Genomic DNA, 24,019 nt, shown 5'->3' with positions numbered 1-24,019 from the left:
GAAATGGAACAAGACTGCCATTAGAGGATATAGTGGAGTAGTTGATCTTATGGAGGTTTGCAAAATTACCCAATGTTTTACAAAGTTGGTAACAAAATAACCATTTATTTATTTATTTATTTTCATTCACTCCATATCCATTTTTAATACTCTAAAAGGTGAAAATAAGAGAGAAAAAAGGCAAGGGTAAAAGAAGATAGAGATGGAGGTGTTACATATTTCATGAAATAGGTATAATAGAGTAGAAAGACTACAACATTCCTCAGAATTATGTAATATAACGAAAAAAGGCAACTACAAAGAGATACAACAGAGCCCTTTCATATAGACTGAATTTGCTTTATTTTCCTAACAAAATTAATTATTTGCACATTTCCTCAAAGATGTTTTAGTGTGCAGCTGCTGTACACAGGGGGAGGGAGGAGGGAAGAAGCTTCTATTGCACAAACCTCATAATCGTTTGCATTCCGAGCTTCAACCTGCTTCGGCCTGGAGAAGGAAGAGTATCGCTCACTGGAGAAGGAAGAGTATCACTCGCGGCTTCCATCACATTTGCAAAAGATTATTCACTGTCGCCATCGCAGAATTTGTCAGCTGCAAATCCTGCATATTATTCCAGTTTCCAAATCAGAGATTTTCCCATAACGGAAAAAGCATACAGCCTGGTTTTAAAAATCATTCATCGATCTAATCAGGCCAACGCATTGATTTAGGCTGGTTTGACATTCCTAGGGCCGGACTATCATGCTATCAAGCTCTGACCAAGGAAGCTAATTAAACCATCAGTTTCGGGCTAGATTGACATCCTTGCTCACGGGAAATGAGTTTCTATGATTGTAACTGAAACTGTAGTACTGTACCTGAAAGATTACATCGTCTGGAACGTGGGGCAGCACTTCTCTGACTGTTTCGGCCATTGCAATTATGTTTTCAAAGTTGGTGTTGGCAGCGTTAGATGTTGACCTTAAATGCAAACCACTAGTGCCTCCCGGATATCTTGTTGAGGCAGCGGGAGGGATAGGTGTTCTCGAGGTACCAATCTGAGATGGGTTCGGAGGAAACAGACTCCATGCAGCATCTTCAAGCGTACTATGTGCATAAGTTTCTCCAACGTCAAGTTGCCTCATTAACATCTGAACACGATTTAATCCAGATGGGCCAGCTCCATCTAAACCCAACCAGCTTAAATTTACACCCGTCCTCCTACAAGGGAAAAAACGAAGAAAAGAAATGCATCATTAGCTCTGAATTTCGAGAAATAAAGAAAGCTAGAAGAATAGCTGAACACTGGAAGAGAGTAGTAGTTCATATATTACCTATTTCAACAAGCAGAAAAATTAAGAAAGAGAGCAATCAAGACCTAATACACACCAAGGACTAGCGATTGCCACTCAACCTTTCACAATCTTGAAGTGAGATGTGGCTTAGAAAATTCAGTTCTCACATAAGAGAATTCATCTTATTTATAATCATGATGCCACTATATAGGCAACAATTTTTTTTCACATATACAGTATGAAAGAAAGCCAGCCCTATTCATTTGTGTGATATGTGAGAAATCGAGAAGGATTAAGACCTCCAATCACTCATTTCTAGGTTCTGGGGCTGGTTGGTAAAGACTCCCGGGTGCAGGTTATGACCGGGAAGATCTGGCCCATTGAGTGCAGTACTAATCTGATGAGCGAGTTGCTCATCTCTAGACAAATCTGCAGCATTTGGATTCACAGTACTTTCAGGTCTGTTTGTAAAGAGCGGCTTGCGACAAGTGGGGCATGAGTAACTCTCACTTAAACATTGATCCAACCTGCATCGACACATCAATCAAATGTTACCTCTCACAGCTTCAAGTAACTGTAAGGAGGTGTTTTGAGGAAACACATATCAGACTTACCAAGATCTCAAACATGCGAGATGGAATAAATGATTACATGACAGCCTCTTAGCTTTTGCCATCGGTTCCTGTGATTATTGGAACACTCACAGGTTTTTACACTATGAAACAACTGAAATTCATAGCCAGCGAGTAAAAGTGAGCATTACCCTACAAATTGCGCACTCATCATCATATGCTTTGAGCTGTTCAGATGTGGCATCAGGAAGTGCCCCATGAAGGGTTCCCAAAGCCATACGCAATTTGACGAAACCTTTGACACGCTTCACAATAGCACTTAGAAGGGCCTATAAATTATGATCAATATTCAAAATAAGTACGAAACAACATGGAGAAATCAAAGGCAGTATAACAATGTCATAAATGCATTTTAAGAACATAAAAGGGCGACTAGAGTACTTACACGAATATTTAGGAAAAGGACCGCATCTACAAGATGAAATGCCATGCCATGAAGCCACCAAATATATAGGTAGTGAGCAAGAGCCATTAGCAACGTCATCATGTCAAGGAAAAATCCAAAATTCCGAATAATCATGACTTTCCATTCCCCCAGTGAACCTAAGAAAACAAATCAGTAAAACCCAAAGAACATTACTTTGTCAAACCTCAAATCATATTCAACTCACTATTCAAAATAATGCTAGTAAAAATAAAATCATGGAAATCATCCTTGAAGAAAATGTCACACACTTGATTCATGGCGGACAGACTGTTTTTTCTGTTTTTCTTCGTTAAGTTAGTTATTTCAGTTCTGGGCTGTGAGTGCCTGACAAATGCATCTGTCAGCCATGAAACTTGTGCTCTTTTCCTTTGACAATAATCTGATAAATGGCAGGGATCGAGTGGCAGGAGCATGTGCACCAGTTCGGGACAGTTATGTCCCTTTTGCAGGCACGTTCTTGTGTGCTTAGTGTTAATCTACAGAAACATTCATGGATCCGTCATATGGTGTGCATATGGATCCGTCCAAGGTGTCAACCATTCTACATTGACCGATTCCTACTTCGGTCAAAGGGGTGAGGGGTTTCTTGGGCTCAACATAAGTATATAAAGTCAGTAGACTCGTATAGAATTTCTATTACTTTAGAGAATGATGCATGTGGCGCTTGGGCAGGAGAGTACATCTCATCTATCATTCCTGTTAGCTATCTTTCCTCTGGATTGGTAATATTCAGTTCAGTTATCCTTTACTAAACAAAATAAAAGAATAAACTGGAATAATAAACAATAAACTCTATATACAGGCGCACATACATAAATGAGGATCCAAATCAAGTTTCGACTTAAAAGAATTACGAAGAATGGACTGAAGCAGAATCACACATTTTCCATCTAAAACCACCTAATGAATCTCAATCGTGATGGATTATATTTATTTTTCTATAAACACTTCAGCATATCTATTTGAACCTGACAAATATATTGCATCAACCTAGTTTCTACTGAATGGAGATAATTCAAATATCCTGTTTCACAAAAAAAAATTATTAGCAGAATCACCTGCGGAAGACATATTGAAGATTTTAGATAATTGTGAATTTGCAGCATCTCCTGCGGAGTGATGCATCCATATATCCAGCAACTGAAACCCATGGACCGCAATGGCCTGCATAAGGAATTGGCAAACTGTGAGCCTAAATTGGTTCACCACATTATAATTTCTTAAAATCCAATGGAAAAGGTAACATTACCTGCAGTGTCTCAAAAGCTATGCTAGATGGCTCAAAAAATAACAACAAAAATATTGATGAAGGCATTGCACTGTAGATTGTCACACATAGCAATATCCTGTAAAAATAGACAGTCATATATAGTGTAAACATGAAATTGAAGGGTTTTTAGACACATAAGCAACAAGAAATAGAGATACTAAATGTTTTGGTAAGTCTAGTGTATCATGTTACCCTATAAGAATGTTTTTAGTAATTGGCAATCATCCATATCAAGGAGAAAAACATATCAGTATGTTTTTTCGACTCAATATAAACTTCAAAATAATCAAGTAGCGCTACTGGAGAGAGCGAAACCACAGCCATATATGAAACAGAAGGTGCGTAAGAAGTACCAGAGCAAGTCAACAGAGAAAACAAGCAACAAAGCAGAATATACACGGAAGTATGTCCATGGGGTGACAGAAGGTGAAGCATTCAAGCGTTCAAGCCGATCCCTAGCTAAAGCTTGAAACATCTGCATAATTAGTGTTTAGATCAGTTGTGCATATGCCATTATGTTAGGCCAATGATATCATGTTCTTGTAATGAGTACCTTTAAGAAGCAAAGCATGGCTAACCAAGTTGACCATAGACCTGCTTGAAATATTGTTGGTGGGACTACCAATGGAAGAAAAGTTCCCTGTCAAAAGCTGAATAATCACAACTCTTTTAACAAAACAAACAAAGCAATTCTCAGAGCATGTATCACTGGATCCTCATTGGATAAGCATTTTTCTACCAGTTCAACAACTTTAACTATAATCTCATACACATGCTGGTAAAAATAAAACAAAAAATTCCACCACTTCCCGAGCAAAAAGATTGATGGTAAACCTCAGGCGTTTTGTAATCAGAAATTTCCAATTGCATTCTATGCATCTATTGCAGCAAGGATAAATGTCATATTTGAACAAAGATCAAACCTTGTAGATGATGTAATTCACGAGCCTTTCAAGCATTTTTCGGATTTCAGATGTATACAACTCCGAAAAGAATACTGTCTGCATTCAAGAAAAAAGATAAGATCATAACTTTTGTGATGTAAGTTGAGTTTTAATTTCCATATAAATCCAATCGACAAATCGTCATTAATTGGGACCATCAATCTGAGCATTGAGATTATGCCTTTCCAACAAAACTCAGATATATATGCATTATGTTGGGATAATTTGCAAGAATAATCAAGTGTTCTGCAGAAACATGTCAATTGAGCACCAATTGATAGTTAACTAAATAATTTCACGCTACACATGCCATCGTATTGTAGCTCAAAACTATATGTCACGACCACAACTCCCTAGTGCTAGTGAGCGTAGCTATTTCGCGACTAAAAATTCTCAATAATCAAGGGACAACAATAAAAGGATGAAATCACTTAAATCAATAGTATCAAAGGCATATGGGTTCATAGTCAAAACGTGTTCAGAGTATCAAGACTAAGTTCATAGCTTTCTAGCACTTAATTCTAGATTTGCAGCGGAAGAGTCCAAGACAAAATAGCACGTATGAAGACATGCTACTTTGGGTTACCTAACTACTTATTTAAAAGTCTTGTCCCAACACCTTCGCCTCCTCGTACACGTTCAACCTGCACATTTGAAAATAACATGCAGGGCTGAGTATTTGATATACTCAGTGGGCACATTGCCAAAAATGGTTTTATCTTTAATTGTCAATGCCAGAGTTGAGTGATCACGGGGTTTTACTTAAAAAGACCCGAGTCACTAAAATACTTTTCCTTTAGTAAAGATTTGATTGCGCAATCACATAACATAGATATACCATATCTGAAACTGATGTGAACCGGGAATGTGGCCACATTCCACGACGGTCACTGGACCGGCCAACCCCTTTTGTTAGCTCACGGTCCCCTTATGTGTACACTAGTCCGAGTAGGGTTTGCGGCCCTACTGGGACCCGAATTCGATTTAACTTGATTTGGCATAGCCAAGCAGATAGGTAATCATAAAACAAAACATGGCATGACAACATACTTGAGCAAAGATTCACATTTTCATACTGAAATCACATTTTGAAAGAAATGCCCACCTCAAAAGCTAAAGCTCTTTCCGTAATTTCCTTAACTTGGCCTTAGATGACGTTCGTAGACGCCCCTTTAGGAAATAGCATAATATTTAATTAGACTTTGATAAATCAATTAAGCTTAAACGTGGATGCATCCTAAGTGCGTGATCATTTTATTCCTTTTCCTTAATTCATAAAAAAGAGTCCCTGAGTACTAAAATAGACTCGAGGTCTTTTCATCATTTCGCACCATAAATTACTCGAGCGCTAATACTAAAGTCTGGGAATTAAATTTATCATCGTGAAAAAAATTTAGCGGACCATTACTTAACCTCAATTATTTGATTTAGCAACATAGGTGGGCTCATGATTTAATTAGGCTAGAGCAAACTCCCATTTTATTTTAATTATTAGCCCAACTCCTTAGATTATTTAAAGAATTGGTCCATTAATTAACAAAACCTTAGCCCATGCATTTAATTTATAGAGGCCCAAAAGAAGAAAAGGAGAGGCCCAAATGAAAGAGGCCCAATTTCTTCCTCCCTCAAAACTATCGGCCTCTCTCTCTCAAAACACAAAATCCCCAAAATCAAAATCAAAAACCCCAATTCCTAATCCTTGCTTTGGAGAGGAACGACGGCGCATCTCCCCCCCCTTCGTCGCCGGCTCCAGCTCTGGATCGACGGCGCGCCTGTGTCGCCGTTATCGCGCGGCGAGCTCCGCCGTCGCCGCTGCTCCAACTCTCTCTCTCCTTCTTCCCTTCTAATCTCTCCCTCCTTCGGCTGCTACGCCGCGCCTCTGAAATTCCCCTCTCCGCTCATCCTTTGCTCGTTCTCGGCGATTCAGCGCCGTCGCCGACGTCTCCGGCTGAGGTAGACGCGGCTTGGCCCGCCTTGAAGACCAGCCCGCCGTCGCCTCATCTTTATTAGCGGAGTCGCCGACAGGAAGGAGGCATCGCCTCTCTTTCTCCCTGCCTCCGGCGTTCTCCTGGCTCCCTCCGGCGAATTCTCTACCGCCGTCATCGCAGCTCGCCGTCCGGCAGCTCTCCCATCACTCCTTGCTCCAAAGCTAAGTTTTTTTCCTCTCATTTATTTCCTTGTAACAATACTATGTTTCAAAGATGAAGTCTTAGTGTATCTTACTGTGTGATGTTGAAACCATCTTGGGTAGTAATTTAATTGGGGAAAACTTTGATATCAAAACTTGTACATGAGGCCTACTGTGTTGGTTTGTATTCTTACTCAAAGTATGGGTTCTATCAGTCGATATTGCTAAGTTCACATTGGATTTTTGAGCACCTATAGTTCTAAGTTCTTGATTATCTATGATTGGCTATCATGATGCATTGGTGAGGGTGGGCTATGGAATACCTCTCCTTTGCGATTCTCGTTTTACGGCTGCTTCTCCGTGTTGCCGCTGCCCCTCCTCGCCTTCTTGCTCCTCCCGATTCCTTGCTGCACTCCTTGATTGTGAGTGAATTTGTGGTTTCTGGGGAGGGAGTCAGGGGCGGTTTATGGTGGTTTATATAGGCGAAGTGTGGTGTACTCGTGAGGCCTTAAATGGCTGTCAAAGCTCTTTGTTTTCATGCTGCAGATGGCACCTTTAGTTTACTTCCTTTGTCTCTTTCTTGAAACATAAGTACTACCTTCATTAGGTTACTTTGTTTGATGTGCAGGGGAAGCAGGTGGCTGTTCGGTTTGGGCTGATTTGGCGCAGCTGGAGGGACACGTTTTGGGCTAGCTGATCAGCAAGGTATCGGTCAAAGGATAGGTTGCCACTCCAAAAGAGGCAAGTCTCAAATTCTTGGCAGCAATGAGAGGTAAATTCTAAATGTTTTATCTCAGTTGTCCCTTCATTCATTTATTACTTAGTACACAGGTTTGCAGCCTTGTACTCCTAAGTTTTAAGAATTTTTGTTTTCACATACAGCTCTCGGTTTGGTGCATTGGCTGTGTAGGAGTGTACCTCCCATTTTGGGATCATTTAGACCTCCTTTGGTAAAGAAAGGATGCCTCCTTCCTTGTTTGGTTTGATGTTGGGAAAAGTAATCTAAAATATTTATTAGTTTTGTAGGTTCTTGCAGGTTTAATGGCAGATAAAGGAAAAGGGTTTTTTTTAAAAAAAAATTGGGGATGTGGCCTGGGATCGAGACGAGGCAGTCGGGCTGGCTGCACGGGCCTTCGGGCTGCCCTCTAAGTCTTTGGGCCGAAAGAAATCTCGTGTTCGAGAGTCGAGGCCCAACTCTTTGTATATTTGTATTCTTAAATTCTTTTTTTTTTTTTTTGTCAACACATGTGTAAATCATTTTTATTTCTTGACGTTTATTGTATTTCACACGTATATACGAAAATCTGTTTTAGTTTGATCGACACTCTTCAAATTAGCAACCAAGCAAGACCATCGACTAATATTTCTGATTTGAAAACAACAAACATTTCTCTAGGTTGACATTAGTCTTAAAGAAAAGGTAACAAAGAGCGGGTATTACATTCTACCCACCTTAGCAAAAATTTCGTCCCGAAATTTTGCTTATGTTACTCAAACAGCTCTGGGTACCTTTCCTTCATCTTGTCTTCAAATTCCCACGTAGCTTCCTCGTGACCATGGTGTTTCCATAAAACTTTCACCGTTACAATAGATTTGTTCCTCAGTTCCTTGACCTTCCTATCCAATATTTCCTCTGGCTTCTCTTCATAGCTTAAGTCTGGTTCCAAAACCATTTCCTCTTGGTGGACTATGTGTTTCGGGTCGAACACGTATTTCCTCAATTGTGATACGTGAAAGACATTGTGTACATTCCCGAAACTCGGTGGGAGTGCCAATCCGTACGCCACAGGACCCACTTCTTCTAGAATCTCGTAGGGTCCGATGAAACGTGGCCTTAGCTTGCCCTTGACGCCGAATCTCGTAATCCCTTTAGACGGAGATACTTTCAGAAAAACTTTGTCTCCCGCCTTGAACTGCAGATTGGTTCGGCGAGCATCCGCGTAAGACTTCTGCCTATCTTGAGCTTCCTTGATTCTCTCACGGATCTGACGGACAATCTCTATCATTTCCTTTACAGAATCCGGTCCGAGTATCTTTCTCTCTCCGACTTCATTCCTGTAAAGCGGTGGTCTACATTTCTTTCCATACAATGCTTCATTTGGGGCCATGTTTATAGATGCTGACAACTGTTGTTGTAAGCAAACTCTATAAATGGTAGTACTAGCTCCAAGTTTCCTCCACGGTTGAGCACTACGGCTCTCAGCATATCTTCCAAGGTCTGGATTGTCCTCTCAGACTGCCCATCAGTCTGTGGATGGAATGCCGTACTGAATTCAATCTGGTGCCTAGCTCTTGCTGCAGGCTTATCCAAATCTAGAAGTAAATTTCGTATCACGGTCTGATGTGATCGTCACCGGTATTCCATGTAATCGTATGATCTCTTGCACGTAGATTTGAGCTAACTTGTTCGATTCGTAAGTAATACGAACTGGTACGAAGTGCGCGCTTTTGGTGAGGCGATCTATAATCACCCAAATAACAATCCTGTCACGAAGTGCGCGCTTTTGGTGAGGCGATCTATAATCACCCAAATAACAATCCTGTCACGAAGTGCGCGCTTTTGTGACCTTGGCAACCCTGTCATGAAGTCCATAGCAATGTGTTCCCATTCCCACTCGGGGATTTCTAGGGGTTGCAATTTCCCATAGGGTCGTTGATGTAGAGCCTTCACTTGTTGACATGCTAGGCACCTTTCTACAAACGACGCTATGCTCCTCTTCATGCCATCCCACCGAAACTGCTTCTTCATATCTTGATACATTTTCGTACTTCCTGGGTGGGCAGTATAGGGTGTTTCATGCGCTTCGCTCATGATCTCATTTCTGAGAACCTCGTCATCGGGTACACATAATCTCCCTTCAAAAGTGAGGGCGTCATCCGCTTCTTCATGATAACTCACCTCTTTTCCCGACCTCACTTTAAGACGAACTTTCTCTAATGCTTCATCACTCCTTTGAGCCTCAACAATTATGGCCCTTAAGTCTGGTTCAATCACTAAAGGGGCGATCCTACCTTCCACCGTCTCTGGTGCTCTTACTACCTCCAGCCGCATCTTAGCAAATTCCCGTATGAGCTCCTCATTCTGTGTGAGGAAGGTGGCCACTTGGGGCATAGTCTTCCTGCTCAAGGCATCTGCCACTACATTGGCCTTGCCTGGGTGGTAATTTATACCACAGTCATAATCCTTGACTAATTCGAGCCATCTGCGTTGTCGCATGTTTAAATCCTTCTGCTCGAAGAAGTACTTAAGGCCCTTGTGGTCCGTGAAGATCTCACATCGAACTCCGTAGAGGTGATGTCTCCAAATCTTTAAGGCATGTACCACTGCTGCTAGTTCAAGGTCATGAGTGGGGTAATTTAGCTCATGTGGCCTGAGTTGGCGTGACGCGTACGCAATCACCTTGCCATTCTGCATCAGTACGCATCCAAGTCCAATCTTTGATGCATCGGTGTACGCTACATAGCCTGCTCCTGGTGCTGGCACGGCTAGGACTGGTGCGGTGGTCAACTTTTCTTTTAATAGTTGGAAGCTTGCTTCGCACTCCGGCGTCCAATTGACCTTAGCTCCTTTCTTGAGCTGTTGAGTCAGTGGTCTGGCTATTTTAGAAAATCCTTCAATAAACCTTCGATAATATCCAGCCAAACCTAAGAACTTCGAATCTCATTAGGCGTTGTTGGTGACTGCCAACGTTGTACTGTTTCCACCTTTGCAGGGTCCACTCGGGTCCTTTCTGCCGTTACTATGTGTCCAAGGAAGTTCACCTTGTTAAGCCAGAACTCACATTTTCCAAACTTAGCATAGAGTTTCTCGGCTCTCAACGTCTCTAAGGTGGTTCTCAGACGTTTCTCGTGTTCCTTCTCGTTCTTCGAATAGACTAGTACATCATCTATAAGGACTAGGACGAACTTGTCCAAGTATGGATGGAACACGCGGTTCATTAAGTCCATGAACACTGCCAGGGCATTTGTAAGTCCAAAAGGCATTACAGTGAATTCGTAATGGCCGCATCTAGTGCGGAACGCCGTCTTGGGTACATCATCATGTCGGACTTTCAGTTGGTAATAGCCTGATCTCAAGTCCATCTTCGAGAATACACCCGCCCCTCGAAGTTGGTCAAAAGGTCATCAATCCTTGGTAGAGGATACTTGTTCTTGAGCGTCAGCTTGTTCAACTCTCGGTAGTCGATACACATTCTCAGTGTTCCGTCCTTCTTCTTCACGAAGAGCACTGGTGCGCCCCATGGTGACACACTGGGTCGGATGAAACCGAGGTCTAGTAATTCCTGTAGCTGTATCTTGAGTTCTTCTAACTCTTTAGGCGCCATTCTGTATGGTGCCTTCGATACCGAGGCCGATCCTGGTTCGAGATCGATTGTGAATTCTAATTGCCTGTCTGGCGGCAATCCTGGTAGTGCGTCCGAAAAGACATCTGGGAATTCTCGTACCACTTCTACATCCTCAATCTTACGGTCCTCTTTCTCTTCTCCATTCAGATAAACGAGGTATGCAGAGCATCCTTTCCTTATCATAGTGGCCGCTTGTAGCGCAGAATCTATGGACTTTCGTCGCCTCACGGATATTCCGTGAAAGATTGTGGGTTCTTTCCCTGGGTATTGCACAGAGATCTGCCTTTCCTTACAAAGAATGGTAGCGTAGTTCTCGGCTAACCAATCCATTCCCAATATGATGTCGACGTTCCACATCAACGTTACATGTAAATTGTGAGCCACTAACTTAAGGTTTCCCATAGTGAATTCTACGTTCGAGCAAGTTCGTGAGGTATCTTTAAGGCCTCCTATGGGTGAGAACACCCTCATCTTATGTTCGATTTCATCAGTAGGCAATTCTAAAGTATCCACGCAAGGTGCTGACATGAAAGAATGACAATAGGTATGTTGAGGAGAGTTCCCATACTTGCTAAATTGTCTTGCTCTTGGTTCCCTGCTCAATCTTAGGCTGTTTCTGCCTCGGTGCAGTAACTATAGTCTGAGTGGGAAACCTCTGGCGTAGCTGCCGCTGGTGATATGGTGATTAGGACTGTCTTTCTTCTTGGCTCAGCTTGAAGTGCCCGCAACTACGGACGCTGCCCTTAATAGTCCTGCCTCCCTCCTGTCCTAGTATTCTTGTACAGCATTCCCTGGAGAAATGTCCGCTTCTGCCACAATTAAGGCACCTATGTGTCCTAACTATGCACTTTCCACGGTGGTTTCTTGACCACTTAGCGCGGGGATGGGCCTTAGGTCGGTACTCAACCTTCTTATTGAGATCGGCTTCTCTACCGCCATTCTGCGATGGTTTTGGGGCAAGTTGTTGCTTCTTATTCTCATTTGAAGTACGTTTTCGTTTTCCCGATCGTTCCTTCATTCGTTGGTTTTATTGCGCCATATCTCAGATGATTTTCCTCTTGTCGAAGACATCCGTTCATTAAAACGTAATCTATGAGAGTGTTCATATTTTCACTAGATTTCGTTACCTAACGATGATCTTGATCTCCATTTCCTCGTGGCTCTCCTAGTTCACTTTGTTATTTGTGCCCCAAACGATTAATCACTTAGATAAATAAGTCTTGCACAACGAAAAGTCATTAGGTCTGTACGTATATAAGATTCCTTTACATTTCTCTTTTTGTGGCCTACATTCTATGTATATAGCGTAACGATCCATCCCATAGCAGCTCGTGACCGGCGGCACACAAGTGCGAAAAGTCCAAACAACTATGCCCTTCGTGATTGCCTTGTACTAAGAACTCGATGATTAATCAAACAGTCTTAACTTGGATAGGTACTGATGTCACCTAGAAGAAGCATGACTGCAAATTTCTTTTATTGAAAGGACTATAGAATATCCAAAGGGATAAGAATAACATCTCTTGCTCGACTGTTGTGAATTTTCGACCTCAAATCGTGACAATTGATTTTGAAGGCAAGTACTAAGTTCAATTGAACTTATCGTATCCATTCAAAGAACTTCAAGGTTCAAATGGTTTCAAATACTTAAACCCATCGAATTTGTGAATTCAATTCTTATGGGAACTTGAAAGAACATGAGGTAGGTCATGAGAATAAGATGATACTGTATGAACTCTCAATTTCCATAGTAGGCTTGTCAAATAAGATGGTTAAATTGTCCGTTCAAATTGACTAGATCCGGACATCAAGGATGATGATTTCAACATGTCAAGATCTCAGATGATTAGTCGCAAGAGGGTTTAGAAATGTAAACAATTGCCATTGATTAACGTTGATCATGGTTCACCAACATTATAATGTGGAAATCATGGAAATACATCAATGGATTCACAGGTAGCGACCAAAGTGAAAGAAATATTTTTGGAAAAGTCAACTACCATCAAGGAAAATGCAATACATTAGCCTTAACTTAGTGTTTCAGAAAGAAATCTTGAGCTAGAAATAATGCATGTAGTGGAACTGGACAAGAAAAATTCACTCATATAAGAACGAAATAGTCACAATATGGTTGCCAAATAAGGAGGTGAACAAAAGTTCCACTTATTGTGCCATTCTCTGAGAAGAAATGTCTGAAAAAATCAGCAACTTAAGGGTGAAGTTATACCGTGAGAGTTAAAGAATCTGGGATATTGATTTTATCAATGGTGGGTCATACGGGGGACAACAAACAACAAAGATGCTTGAGAACATATAAGTCTTTCGAATTTAAGATTTGAAAGTAAGTCACCATTTTCGTAAAAAAAAAATAAATAAATAAAATGATAGTGACTTATTACTTGCAAAAACGTGAGTCAATCAAAAGTCTTAAAAAGACGGCAGGACACCCTTGTTCAGGATGTTCAAAATGAGATTATTCTGGAGGGCATGGCCGTAAGCAACTTTAGAGTCGAAGGTTTATGACCGGAGCTTATGAAGTCAACACCTTACATTTTCTGAACAATGAGCTCAACTACTATAGCCAACAAATTGAAAGAGAGTCACAACTTTCGTAGGAGAAAAAAAAAATGAGGCATTAGTTGCATAAATCCAAGTCAATCTAAGGTCTAAAGTAGACGAGGGCATTTTCATTAAGGAGGTTCATAGAAAGAAATCGATGGGAATCCAAGTAAGTACTGTTGATCATAATCATCTGTTCCACTTATGTGACACTTTCTTGTTTGTTCTTTCGGAGCTTGTACATGATCAGAGCGTTCCAGGAAACCATAGATTCCAAGCTAGGATTCCTGGTGTTACAACTAATAGCTGTCGTTGAAGGTCATATTTTCATAATGATCTCGATAAGTCAGGACGTTCATTCTCGTAAAACATTGCACTCTCCATCGTGCTTCACAGCGTGCTATAAGCATTGTTTCTAGATCACGTAGCCTCCTTGACTTGCTACGCAAGACTGGATCACTTAATTTGATCGTAAGTACGATATCTTTTCGTGTAAGGATACACCTCCTTTACTAGATCAAGGGTACGCTCATTTTGATTATGATTGAGTTCATGAAGACAAAGGGAACTTCATGTTGTTCCCATCATTTAAAACGTTCAACAGACGCCCATGTGCCGTAGGTAGTTTCTCGTATCTCGTCTGATCGTTACCATCTAAGAATAGATGGGTTATTTATAAATTGTTAGGTTCATTCTTGTACATTTGGAATTGTTCCAATTACAACATCATGGATCGTGGTCTCGTCAAGAGATAGGGTAGAGGAAAAGGTGTGGGGTCCACTTTTAGACACATTCATCTATATTTCCTCATTCTTAAAACAAAATTAGGGGTTTGCCCTAACTTGCATATACTCGTTCATTTTATCGCTTAGAAAAGCGGTAAGGAAGTCATCAACTTACAACTCTGTTCAAGAGCGTTTAGTCTAACGTACTTCTTAGGCATTCTATGTTCGCATGCGTTAGTCATTCCGTAACTTCCTAAAAAGTTCCTTAATCTATCATCATACTTCACATAATCGAGCATGTGTAACTGATAATACTTTAGCATTTGTCTCAAAGACATCCTTATGCTTAACAATTTAAACTTGAAATTCCATGGTTCGTAGGAAAAATGGAATTTACATGCTTTTCCTTGAAAACCCTGAATATTTTCACAATATCTTCAAAAAGAAATCATTTTTTTTTTTTCAAGTTCTTTCATGAATAACTGAAAATTTTTCTGGTAAAAACTTCTTTCTTACCTCATTGCTGCAGTTGAACGTGACGAGTCGAGGTGTTGGGTCCTTTTAAGCTTTCCATTTTAGTACTATCCTAGTCTAGTACTATCATTCTCGACTAAGGCTTGAAAAGAAGGTTCTTGGGTCCAGAGCGAAAGAACGGTGCTCTGATACCACTCTGTCACGACCACAACTCCCTAGTGCTAGTGAGCGTAGCTATTTCGCGACTAAAAATTCTCAATAATCAAGGGACAACAATAAAAGGATGAAATCACTTAAATCAATAGTATCAAAGGCATATGGGTTCATAGTCAAAACGTGTTCAGAGTATCAAGACTAAGTTCATAGCTTTCTAGCACTTAATTCTAGATTTGCAGCGGAAGAGTCCAAGACAAAATAGCACGTATGAAGACATGCTACTTTGGGTTACCTAACTACTTATTTAAAAGTCTTGTCCCAACACCTTCGCCTCCTCGTACACGTTCAACCTGCACATTTGAAAATAACATGCAGGGCTGAGTATTTGATATACTCAGTGGGCACATTGCCAAAAATGGTTTTATCTTTAATTGTCAATGCCAGAGTTGAGTGATCACGGGGTTTTACTTAAAAAGACCCGAGTCACTAAAATACTTTTCCTTTAGTAAAGATTTGATTGCGCAATCACATAACATAGATATACCATATCTGAAACTGATGTGAACCGGGAATGTGGCCACATTCCACGACGGTCACTGGACCGGCCAACCCCTTTTGTTAGCTCACGGTCCCCTTATGTGTACACTAGTCCGAGTAGGGTTTGCGGCCCTACTGGGACCCGAATTCGATTTAACTTGATTTGGCATAGCCAAGCAGATAGGTAATCATAAAACAAAACATGGCATGACAACATACTTGAGCAAAGATTCACATTTTCATACTGAAATCACATTTTGAAAGAAATGCCCACCTCAAAAGCTAAAGCTCTTTCCGTAATTTCCTTAACTTGGCCTTAGATGACGTTCGTAGACGCCCCTTTAGGAAATAGCATAATATTTAATTAGACTTTGATAAATCAATTAAGCTTAAACGTGGATGCATCCTAAGTGCGTGATCATTTTATTCCTTTTCCTTAATTCATAAAAAAGAGTCCCTGAGTACTAAAATAGACTCGAGGTCTTTTCATCATTTCGCACCATAAATTACTCGAGCGCTAATACTAAAGTCTGGGAATTAAATTTATCATCGTGAAAAAAATTTAGCGGACCATTACTTAACCTCAATTATTTGATTTAGCAACATAGGTGGGCTCATGATTTAATTAGGCTAGAGCAAACTCCCATTTTATTTTAATTATTAGCCCAACTCCTTAGATTATTTAAAGAATTGGTCCATTAATTAACAAAACCTTAGCCCATGCATTTAATTTATAGAGGCCCAAAAGAAGAAAAGGAGAGGCCCAAATGAAAGAGGCCCAATTTCTTCCTCCCTCAAAACTATCGGCCTCTCTCTCTCAAAACACAAAATCCCCAAAATCAAAATCAAAAACCCCAATTCCTAATCCTTGCTTTGGAGAGGAACGACGGCGCATCTCCCCCCCCTTCGTCGCCGGCTCCAGCTCTGGATCGACGGCGCGCCTGTGTCGCCGTTATCGCGCGGCGAGCTCCGCCGTCGCCGCTGCTCCAACTCTCTCTCTCCTTCTTCCCTTCTAATCTCTCCCTCCTTCGGCTGCTACGCCGCGCCTCTGAAATTCCCCTCTCCGCTCATCCTTTGCTCGTTCTCGGCGATTCAGCGCCGTCGCCGACGTCTCCGGCTGAGGTAGACGCGGCTTGGCCCGCCTTGAAGACCAGCCCGCCGTCGCCTCATCTTTATTAGCGGAGTCGCCGACAGGAAGGAGGCATCGCCTCTCTTTCTCCCTGCCTCCGGCGTTCTCCTGGCTCCCTCCGGCGAATTCTCTACCGCCGTCATCGCAGCTCGCCGTCCGGCAGCTCTCCCATCACTCCTTGCTCCAAAGCTAAGTTTTTTTCCTCTCATTTATTTCCTTGTAACAATACTATGTTTCAAAGATGAAGTCTTAGTGTATCTTACTGTGTGATGTTGAAACCATCTTGGGTAGTAATTTAATTGGGGAAAACTTTGATATCAAAACTTGTACATGAGGCCTACTGTGTTGGTTTGTATTCTTACTCAAAGTATGGGTTCTATCAGTCGATATTGCTAAGTTCACATTGGATTTTTGAGCACCTATAGTTCTAAGTTCTTGATTATCTATGATTGGCTATCATGATGCATTGGTGAGGGTGGGCTATGGAATACCTCTCCTTTGCGATTCTCGTTTTACGGCTGCTTCTCCGTGTTGCCGCTGCCCCTCCTCGCCTTCTTGCTCCTCCCGATTCCTTGCTGCACTCCTTGATTGTGAGTGAATTTGTGGTTTCTGGGGAGGGAGTCAGGGGCGGTTTATGGTGGTTTATATAGGCGAAGTGTGGTGTACTCGTGAGGCCTTAAATGGCTGTCAAAGCTCTTTGTTTTCATGCTGCAGATGGCACCTTTAGTTTACTTCCTTTGTCTCTTTCTTGAAACATAAGTACTACCTTCATTAGGTTACTTTGTTTGATGTGCAGGGGAAGCAGGTGGCTGTTCGGTTTGGGCTGATTTGGCGCAGCTGGAGGGACACGTTTTGGGCTAGCTGATCAGCAAGGTATCGGTCAAAGGATAGGTTGCCACTCCAAAAGAGGCAAGTCTCAAATTCTTGGCAGCAATGAGAGGTAAATTCTAAATGTTTTATCTCAGTTGTCCCTTCATTCATTTATTACTTAGTACACAGGTTTGCAGCCTTGTACTCCTAAGTTTTAAGAATTTTTGTTTTCACATACAGCTCTCGGTTTGGTGCATTGGCTGTGTAGGAGTGTACCTCCCATTTTGGGATCATTTAGACCTCCTTTGGTAAAGAAAGGATGCCTCCTTCCTTGTTTGGTTTGATGTTGGGAAAAGTAATCTAAAATATTTATTAGTTTTGTAGGTTCTTGCAGGTTTAATGGCAGATAAAGGAAAAGGGTTTTTTTTAAAAAAAAATTGGGGATGTGGCCTGGGATCGAGACGAGGCAGTCGGGCTGGCTGCACGGGCCTTCGGGCTGCCCTCTAAGTCTTTGGGCCGAAAGAAATCTCGTGTTCGAGAGTCGAGGCCCAACTCTTTGTATATTTGTATTCTTAAATTCTTTTTTTTTTTTTTTGTCAACACATGTGTAAATCATTTTTATTTCTTGACGTTTATTGTATTTCACACGTATATACGAAAATCTGTTTTAGTTTGATCGACACTCTTCAAATTAGCAACCAAGCAAGACCATCGACTAATATTTCTGATTTGAAAACAACAAACATTTCTCTAGGTTGACATTAGTCTTAAAGAAAAGGTAACAAAGAGCGGGTATTACACTATACCAGGGGGCAGTCGATCTTATTTGCCCACTATTAATTATAAAGTGGCATGCTAGTCATTAGAACTGTACTACATTAATATCTTTCAATTTTTTATTGCTCTTTTAAGGCTCCTGGAGATAAATGTAAACAAAGAGTAGCCAATCTAAGCTCGGACTAAATCCACCAAAACTGTTACCATGCACTGGGTTGGAAAATATCTAAGATAGTAAGATGTCACAACTGCATATTAGTGAATGTTAGCAAAGTCAGAATATAAGAGTAAAAGTAACTAAGAGTCTCAGGAGTCAAAACCTTTTGAGAAACAGATTAATAATGTTAATGATACTAATGCAGAACAACTTATACAACTTCAGCATAACAAAGAGTAAGATGTTTCCACGCTGAGGAAACATAAACATAATAAGGTGAGTTATAACAAAGAAAAAAACTTACCTTTAGGCCTAAGATTACCAGGACGATGACATTAACTGCCAAACTGGAAACCAGCAGAAGGGTCGTGTATGAACCAAAAAGAAGCTCAAGAGTATGGGTTGCATTTTCTGAATTGATAAGTTCATTTACAATCAAAACATCTGATTGATGCTTTGCAAGTGAGATTTCTGTCCAGTACTGGACGCCAGCCAGGCTCAGAATCGTACAGGCTATAGAAACAGATAAGAAGTTGACACCCATCGGAAATATGTCCAGTTGTTCCACCAAAAGTAGAATCCAAAATTTTCATGAGAGCAATTTTAGCATTTTCCTTTGCCCACAAAAACAGTCCCGAAATTTTAATGGAGAGAAACAGATATAGCTTTGTTAAACTGGTTTCGGAAACACTCCTTCAAATTATCAGGCTTTATAAGGCTTCAACAGATCGTCCTGGACGAAAAAGCAACACCATGAGGCATGATCCAAAAAAGATAAAAACTACAAGGAAAGTCTACCAAAATTCCAGAATACGCATATACCTTCATACAAAAGCTGTTAATGACAATGCACTATCGAAAAATAGACATGAATTTATGCCAACTGGAGAAAACAAATTTCTCAAGTGACGTCCAGTCTAGTATCAATGACAAGACAACCTTCCGCAAATGGTATCAGCTGAGAACTACGTGCATACACAGCATTCGACAGAAGGAATAATGATAGCAAAATCAATAGATACTTTCAGCTACCTCAGAAGAACATTCTAGCAGTTAATTTATCAATTCATCAACTTCTTTTGTTGGCGAACCAGATAACCATAATACAGCATATAATTATGTAGATTTTCCATTACAAGAAACAACCATTGTCCAATAACTATGGACCCTGGAAAGTGAAGCAAAACAAGAAACAATTGCAACAACAACAGCAAGAAAATAACACTAAAAGTCAGAGCCTTTACTCTGTAACAAACAACAGAAATATTACACAACAAAATCAACATTCATTCAAGCATCATAACGGCAGAATTGCGTATCTATGCACTCACAATTCAACACAATTGCTCAAATATTGTCGCATTTCGTTCCAAAAGACATTCGATCCTCTAATTTAGAAACCTTTCCAAAAGAAGAAAGCGACCTAGCCCTAGAAATTGAACGGAAAGCTGCGAAATTTACCTCAAAAATCAAACTTGGGACCAGAAATCGTTGACTAAATTGTAATCATAGACAATAAAAAGGCAAAGGAGGAATCAGAACGAAATTGCGATCAATCGGGATGCATAAAATAAATAAAAATATGCATAGTTAAACTAAACCCAATTTGAAACATGAATTGAATAGAATTTTCTTACGAATTATGAGGATGATTTGAAGGCGTCCGGAAACAAGCAGAATCTGTGATATCTAATTTCCTCTTTCTATGTGTGTTTTTGCGGGAAGGGAAATTGTCAGTGAATTTCGGATTTTATATTATTCTATCTATTTTTATAAGATATAAATATCCAAGTGAGATTAGTGTATGAGCCTTTGGCATTAATTAAACACACATGTTTTATGTGATATTATTGCCTAATGGCAACATATATCAAGATTTAGGTTTCAGCTCTTTAAGATGGTATTTTTATAAGGGGTATTTTCTTGCTTCTGAATTCCTAATTTTTTTTCAAATTCGGTTGCATAACAGTATTTTAATTTGTTTTGATTGAGCAATTAATTCAATTGTTTGCTCTAATATGACTCAATATAAATCATAACAAATAATATTACTTAAATTAATACTATAATGAAGTAGTAATACATTGTTTGGTTGTTAAAATGGGTCTCGATTAAAATAGTTAGTTTAAAATCAATTGTGTAAATTTACACGTTTGGTTGCTTTCTGAAAAGAAATTTCTGATCAATTATATTTGGCCCGTTATAAAATGATAATTGTGTATAATTTAATTATAGTTAAAAAAACGGAGCTATGAATGGCGGATGGAGAGAGTAGATTAGTTTTATCATTTTGGTAGTCCTCCAAAGTTAGACAAAGTCTAAACAAATAATAATCATGCGCATTATCTATAATATTATGGATATTAAATAAAATTATTATACATGTGTATAAAAATGTCAGTATACTTATAATTCAAAATTTATGTAGTAATGTTTAACTAATAAGAATGAAGTGAAAGATTAGGATTCAAAACACGAATAACTTTTGACGTTGAATTCTAAATTATTGTCAGATGATTTTTAAAGAAAATCAACTATACTAAAGACTCACTATTTTATAAAGACGTATGAGATCTAAAGTTCAAATTCCATTTTTTGGCATTTTCAGTCCTTTTCATGTTTGGGTGATTATTTAATTAATGCGTGTAAATACTTTGGTTTTGTGTTTGCCATAAACTTCATATTTCATCACTGAGTAATTATTGTAGATTTGGTTATGTGTTATTATCATCTTACTTGCAAATTGTCAATATCCAGAAAATGGTCACTCATCATCTGATAAGCAGATATTGGGATTAACTTCCACTAAACCATTAAACATGCATATATTGGTGGTTTCATCATTAGACGACCTTGATACAATGATTATGTGCTAAGTTATTTATCTGGCTTTGGTTTTGTGGTTAGAACTACTGAGCACCCACAACATATACACCAACAAATATAGGTATCTCGGACAATTTAAAAGGTAAATCAATTAAACAAAAAGCATATATTAATTTTGATGATTAAGCTTGTGATTGTTTAATTGATTTGTGGTCTTGTGGATGAATGACATATGACATTTTAAAGGATTCGTTTGAATACTTAGAAACAATAAGAATAAGGATAATGTTATGTGGTCATAATGTGGCTGGCCACGCAAGGACATAATAGAAACTACACCTATTAAAATAATAATAGTAATCAGTGTAGTTATTCGTGTTGTAGTGTTTTTACATAATAAACCTTGACTATTGAAATATGTTGGAGTACTTCTTTTTAGTATGCTACTCAGTTTCAATCCGATTTATAGCTTTCAAAATGAATCTAACAAGAAAATCAATTACCCTCTCGTCTACTCTTTTCCCTTCACCAGAAAAATCAACAAAGAGAATGCTTTTTTCTTTCTTTCTATTTTCTATACATATCAGGAATGCTTTTTATTTATTTTTTTTCTATTTTTTACAAATTTATCAGTTGCAATCAAAGATAATTTGTTCACTACACCATAATACTCCATATCGTATAAAATGATAAGAATAGTAATGTTGATAATAATAACTTGATAACATTTATATTGTACCACACATTATCGTTAAAAATTAATAGCTTCTAAAATATCATATAATAATATTTAAATTTTATCAATTATTTTATAATTGTGTATTTCAATAATATCTCATGGATTGGTATTATAATTATTTATTTGCGTATTATGATATATTCGTGTGTGTACTAATTAGAGAACTATATACATTGTTATATTATGGCATCACTATGTTTGCTACTCCTTCCGTCTCCGAAAATTATGAAATCTTTTCTTTTAAGTTTGTCCTTGAAAAGTATTAACATTCTAATTTCGGAAAATATTCTCTTTAATGAGGTGAGACTCATTCTCAACTAATAATATTTTAAAAACTTTTTCTTTCTCTTTACTTTACCAATTATGTATTAAAACTCGTGTCGAACCAAATGTTAATACTTCATACGTACCACCATTAAGTGACTTGTATTAGTATATGATTAAAATTTCAACTATCGAATGAATTTTAAGAATTATTTTGAATTCAAATTAATTCATGTCTTAATTATTTAATGGAACCTAATATCAAATAAAATTACTGAAGATTATTATCAAATAAAATTACTAAAGATTATTCAATGGAACCTCATTATTTAAATTTTCAATTATTTTGAATTTAAATTAATTTAGATCTCAATTATTCAATTGAACTTAAGATTAAATAAATTACCAATTGAACCATGATCAGCCGATTTTTTTTAATAACAATTGAAATTTCCAATTCAACATTCAATTGTTCAATTACATATGGATTTAGTATTAATTGAAACTACTAAGGTATTTAATTAAATCTAAAATTTATTTAAAATTTTCGACTACCAAAAATGATAAAAAAAAATGAAATGTGACAAATTTTATGGGACAAACATAAATGAGAAAATGTGACAAAATTTGAGAGACGGAAGTATGATAATTTGTTATGATATGGAAAGATATAATTGATATACTATATATCTTACGTCAACATCATCTTTAAAAGTATACTATACTATACTCCTTCCGTCCCGGAGTATTAGACTCACTTCTTTTTGTCACATGATTTAAGGAATTGATATTTAAATAGTTAAAGTGGAGAGAGTAAAGTATGAGAGAGTGAAAAAGTAGGGGAGAGAAGAGAGAAAAAAGTAGGTGGAGAATAAAATAAGATAGATGTTTTTTGCTAAAAAAGGAAATGAGTTTAATATGTTGGGACATCCCAAAAAGGAAAGTTGGTCTAATACCTTGGAACGGAGGGAGTACTAATTTTAGACAAAACACACGTAGAGGTTCTTGTACTAATATAATTGTGTTATTAGGTTCTTCTATAAATTTTTGGTTCATTATATCTTTGTACAGATGTATTTTGTTTAGTTGGGTCTTAGAATTAAAATAGTTGGACATTTCAATCCATCTTAAATTCAATTAAAAATTTAATTGATATTAGAGTCACTTTCCAAAGTAAGGTTTTCAATTGAAGATTTTAGTTGATATTCGTCGGAGTTGAAATTTAATTAATTTTTTATTCACCAAAATTATACTTCATCAAATACTAGACTATAACACTATTGTTGCCGTAAATTATTATTGATTTGCAATTACAAATCATTATGTTTTATAATTTTTTCTTCGCAAATTATCTAAGTATTATTAAATTCAGTTTAAGTTAAATAAATGAAACTACATTTAATAATGAAGTCTTCTTATCATGGAAAATTCATAAAATAGTTTTAAAATAAATTGTACTGCATATTAATATTATAGTTTCAATTTCAATAGATTTTTTTTATTATAGACTACATTAAAGTGTCGCAACTAATTTAGTATATTGATAAGGCTAATTTCATGCATCGGTATGTGCAAAGTAATGTTATAATTTGCTGGGTCTAACACGTTTACTAAGCCAGGTGTGTGAAGAAAATGGCTAGATCGAGGAAGTTATGGAGGAGATAGTCTAGCAGGAGAATGGAACGAAATGAGCAGGAATTACGAGGAAATTGGCGTGATAAAGGGAGTCTACAGCTGAGGGCAACAAAGTCATTATCAATTCCTCGTTGGACCCACTAAAACGCCTATAAATAGAGAGGAGCATGCAGCGCAAGAGATAGTTTTTACTCTTCTTAGCTCATA

The 24,019-nt window shown here is 38.5% G+C and overlaps 1 protein-coding gene and 2 long non-coding RNA genes across 5 annotated transcripts; 2 read left to right on the top strand and 1 right to left on the bottom strand.

Moving 5' to 3' along the window:
- Positions 1-187: 187 nt before the first annotated feature.
- LOC125208963 (E3 ubiquitin protein ligase RIN2-like) lies at positions 188-20,129 on the bottom strand. Of its 3 annotated transcripts, XM_089068246.1 has the most exons (14): positions 19,986-20,062; positions 19,810-19,843; positions 18,653-19,081; positions 4,530-4,607; positions 4,160-4,246; positions 3,960-4,081; positions 3,586-3,682; positions 3,395-3,500; positions 2,295-2,452; positions 2,041-2,178; positions 1,892-1,959; positions 1,577-1,804; positions 861-1,203; positions 188-603 (listed from the first exon to the last, which is right to left on the bottom strand). In XM_089068246.1, the coding sequence occupies exons 3-14, from the start codon at positions 18,890-18,892 to the stop codon at positions 547-549; spliced, it is 1,722 nt and encodes a 573-aa protein (XP_088924372.1). In that variant the 5' UTR covers positions 18,893-19,081; positions 19,810-19,843; positions 19,986-20,062; the 3' UTR covers positions 188-546. The 3 variants fall into 3 exon arrangements, with proteins under 3 accessions (XP_088924372.1, XP_088924370.1, XP_088924371.1); XM_089068244.1 differs by lacking the exon at positions 19,810-19,843 and having other exon boundaries at positions 19,986-20,129; XM_089068245.1 differs by lacking the exons at positions 19,810-19,843; positions 19,986-20,062 and adding an exon at positions 19,171-19,729.
- LOC148930647 (uncharacterized) lies at positions 6,196-7,976 on the top strand. Its single transcript, XR_016136773.1, has 3 exons — positions 6,196-7,450; positions 7,561-7,628; positions 7,705-7,976. It is a non-coding gene; the product is annotated as an uncharacterized LOC148930647 (long non-coding RNA).
- LOC148930646 (uncharacterized) lies at positions 16,290-18,070 on the top strand. The gene is made up of 3 exons (XR_016137048.1): positions 16,290-17,544; positions 17,655-17,722; positions 17,799-18,070. It is a non-coding gene; the product is annotated as an uncharacterized LOC148930646 (long non-coding RNA).
- Positions 20,130-24,019: the final 3,890 nt, after the last annotated feature.

The sequence above is a fragment of the Salvia hispanica genome, chromosome 3 (genome assembly GCF_029641045.1).
Source record: "Salvia hispanica isolate PSC_SH4W2 chromosome 3, Shi_PSC_v1, whole genome shotgun sequence".
In the NCBI taxonomy this organism is placed as follows: Eukaryota; Viridiplantae; Streptophyta; class Magnoliopsida; order Lamiales; family Lamiaceae; genus Salvia; species Salvia hispanica.
The sequence above is the reverse complement of the archived record's forward strand: the minus strand, read 5'-3'. Positions and strand labels throughout refer to the sequence as shown.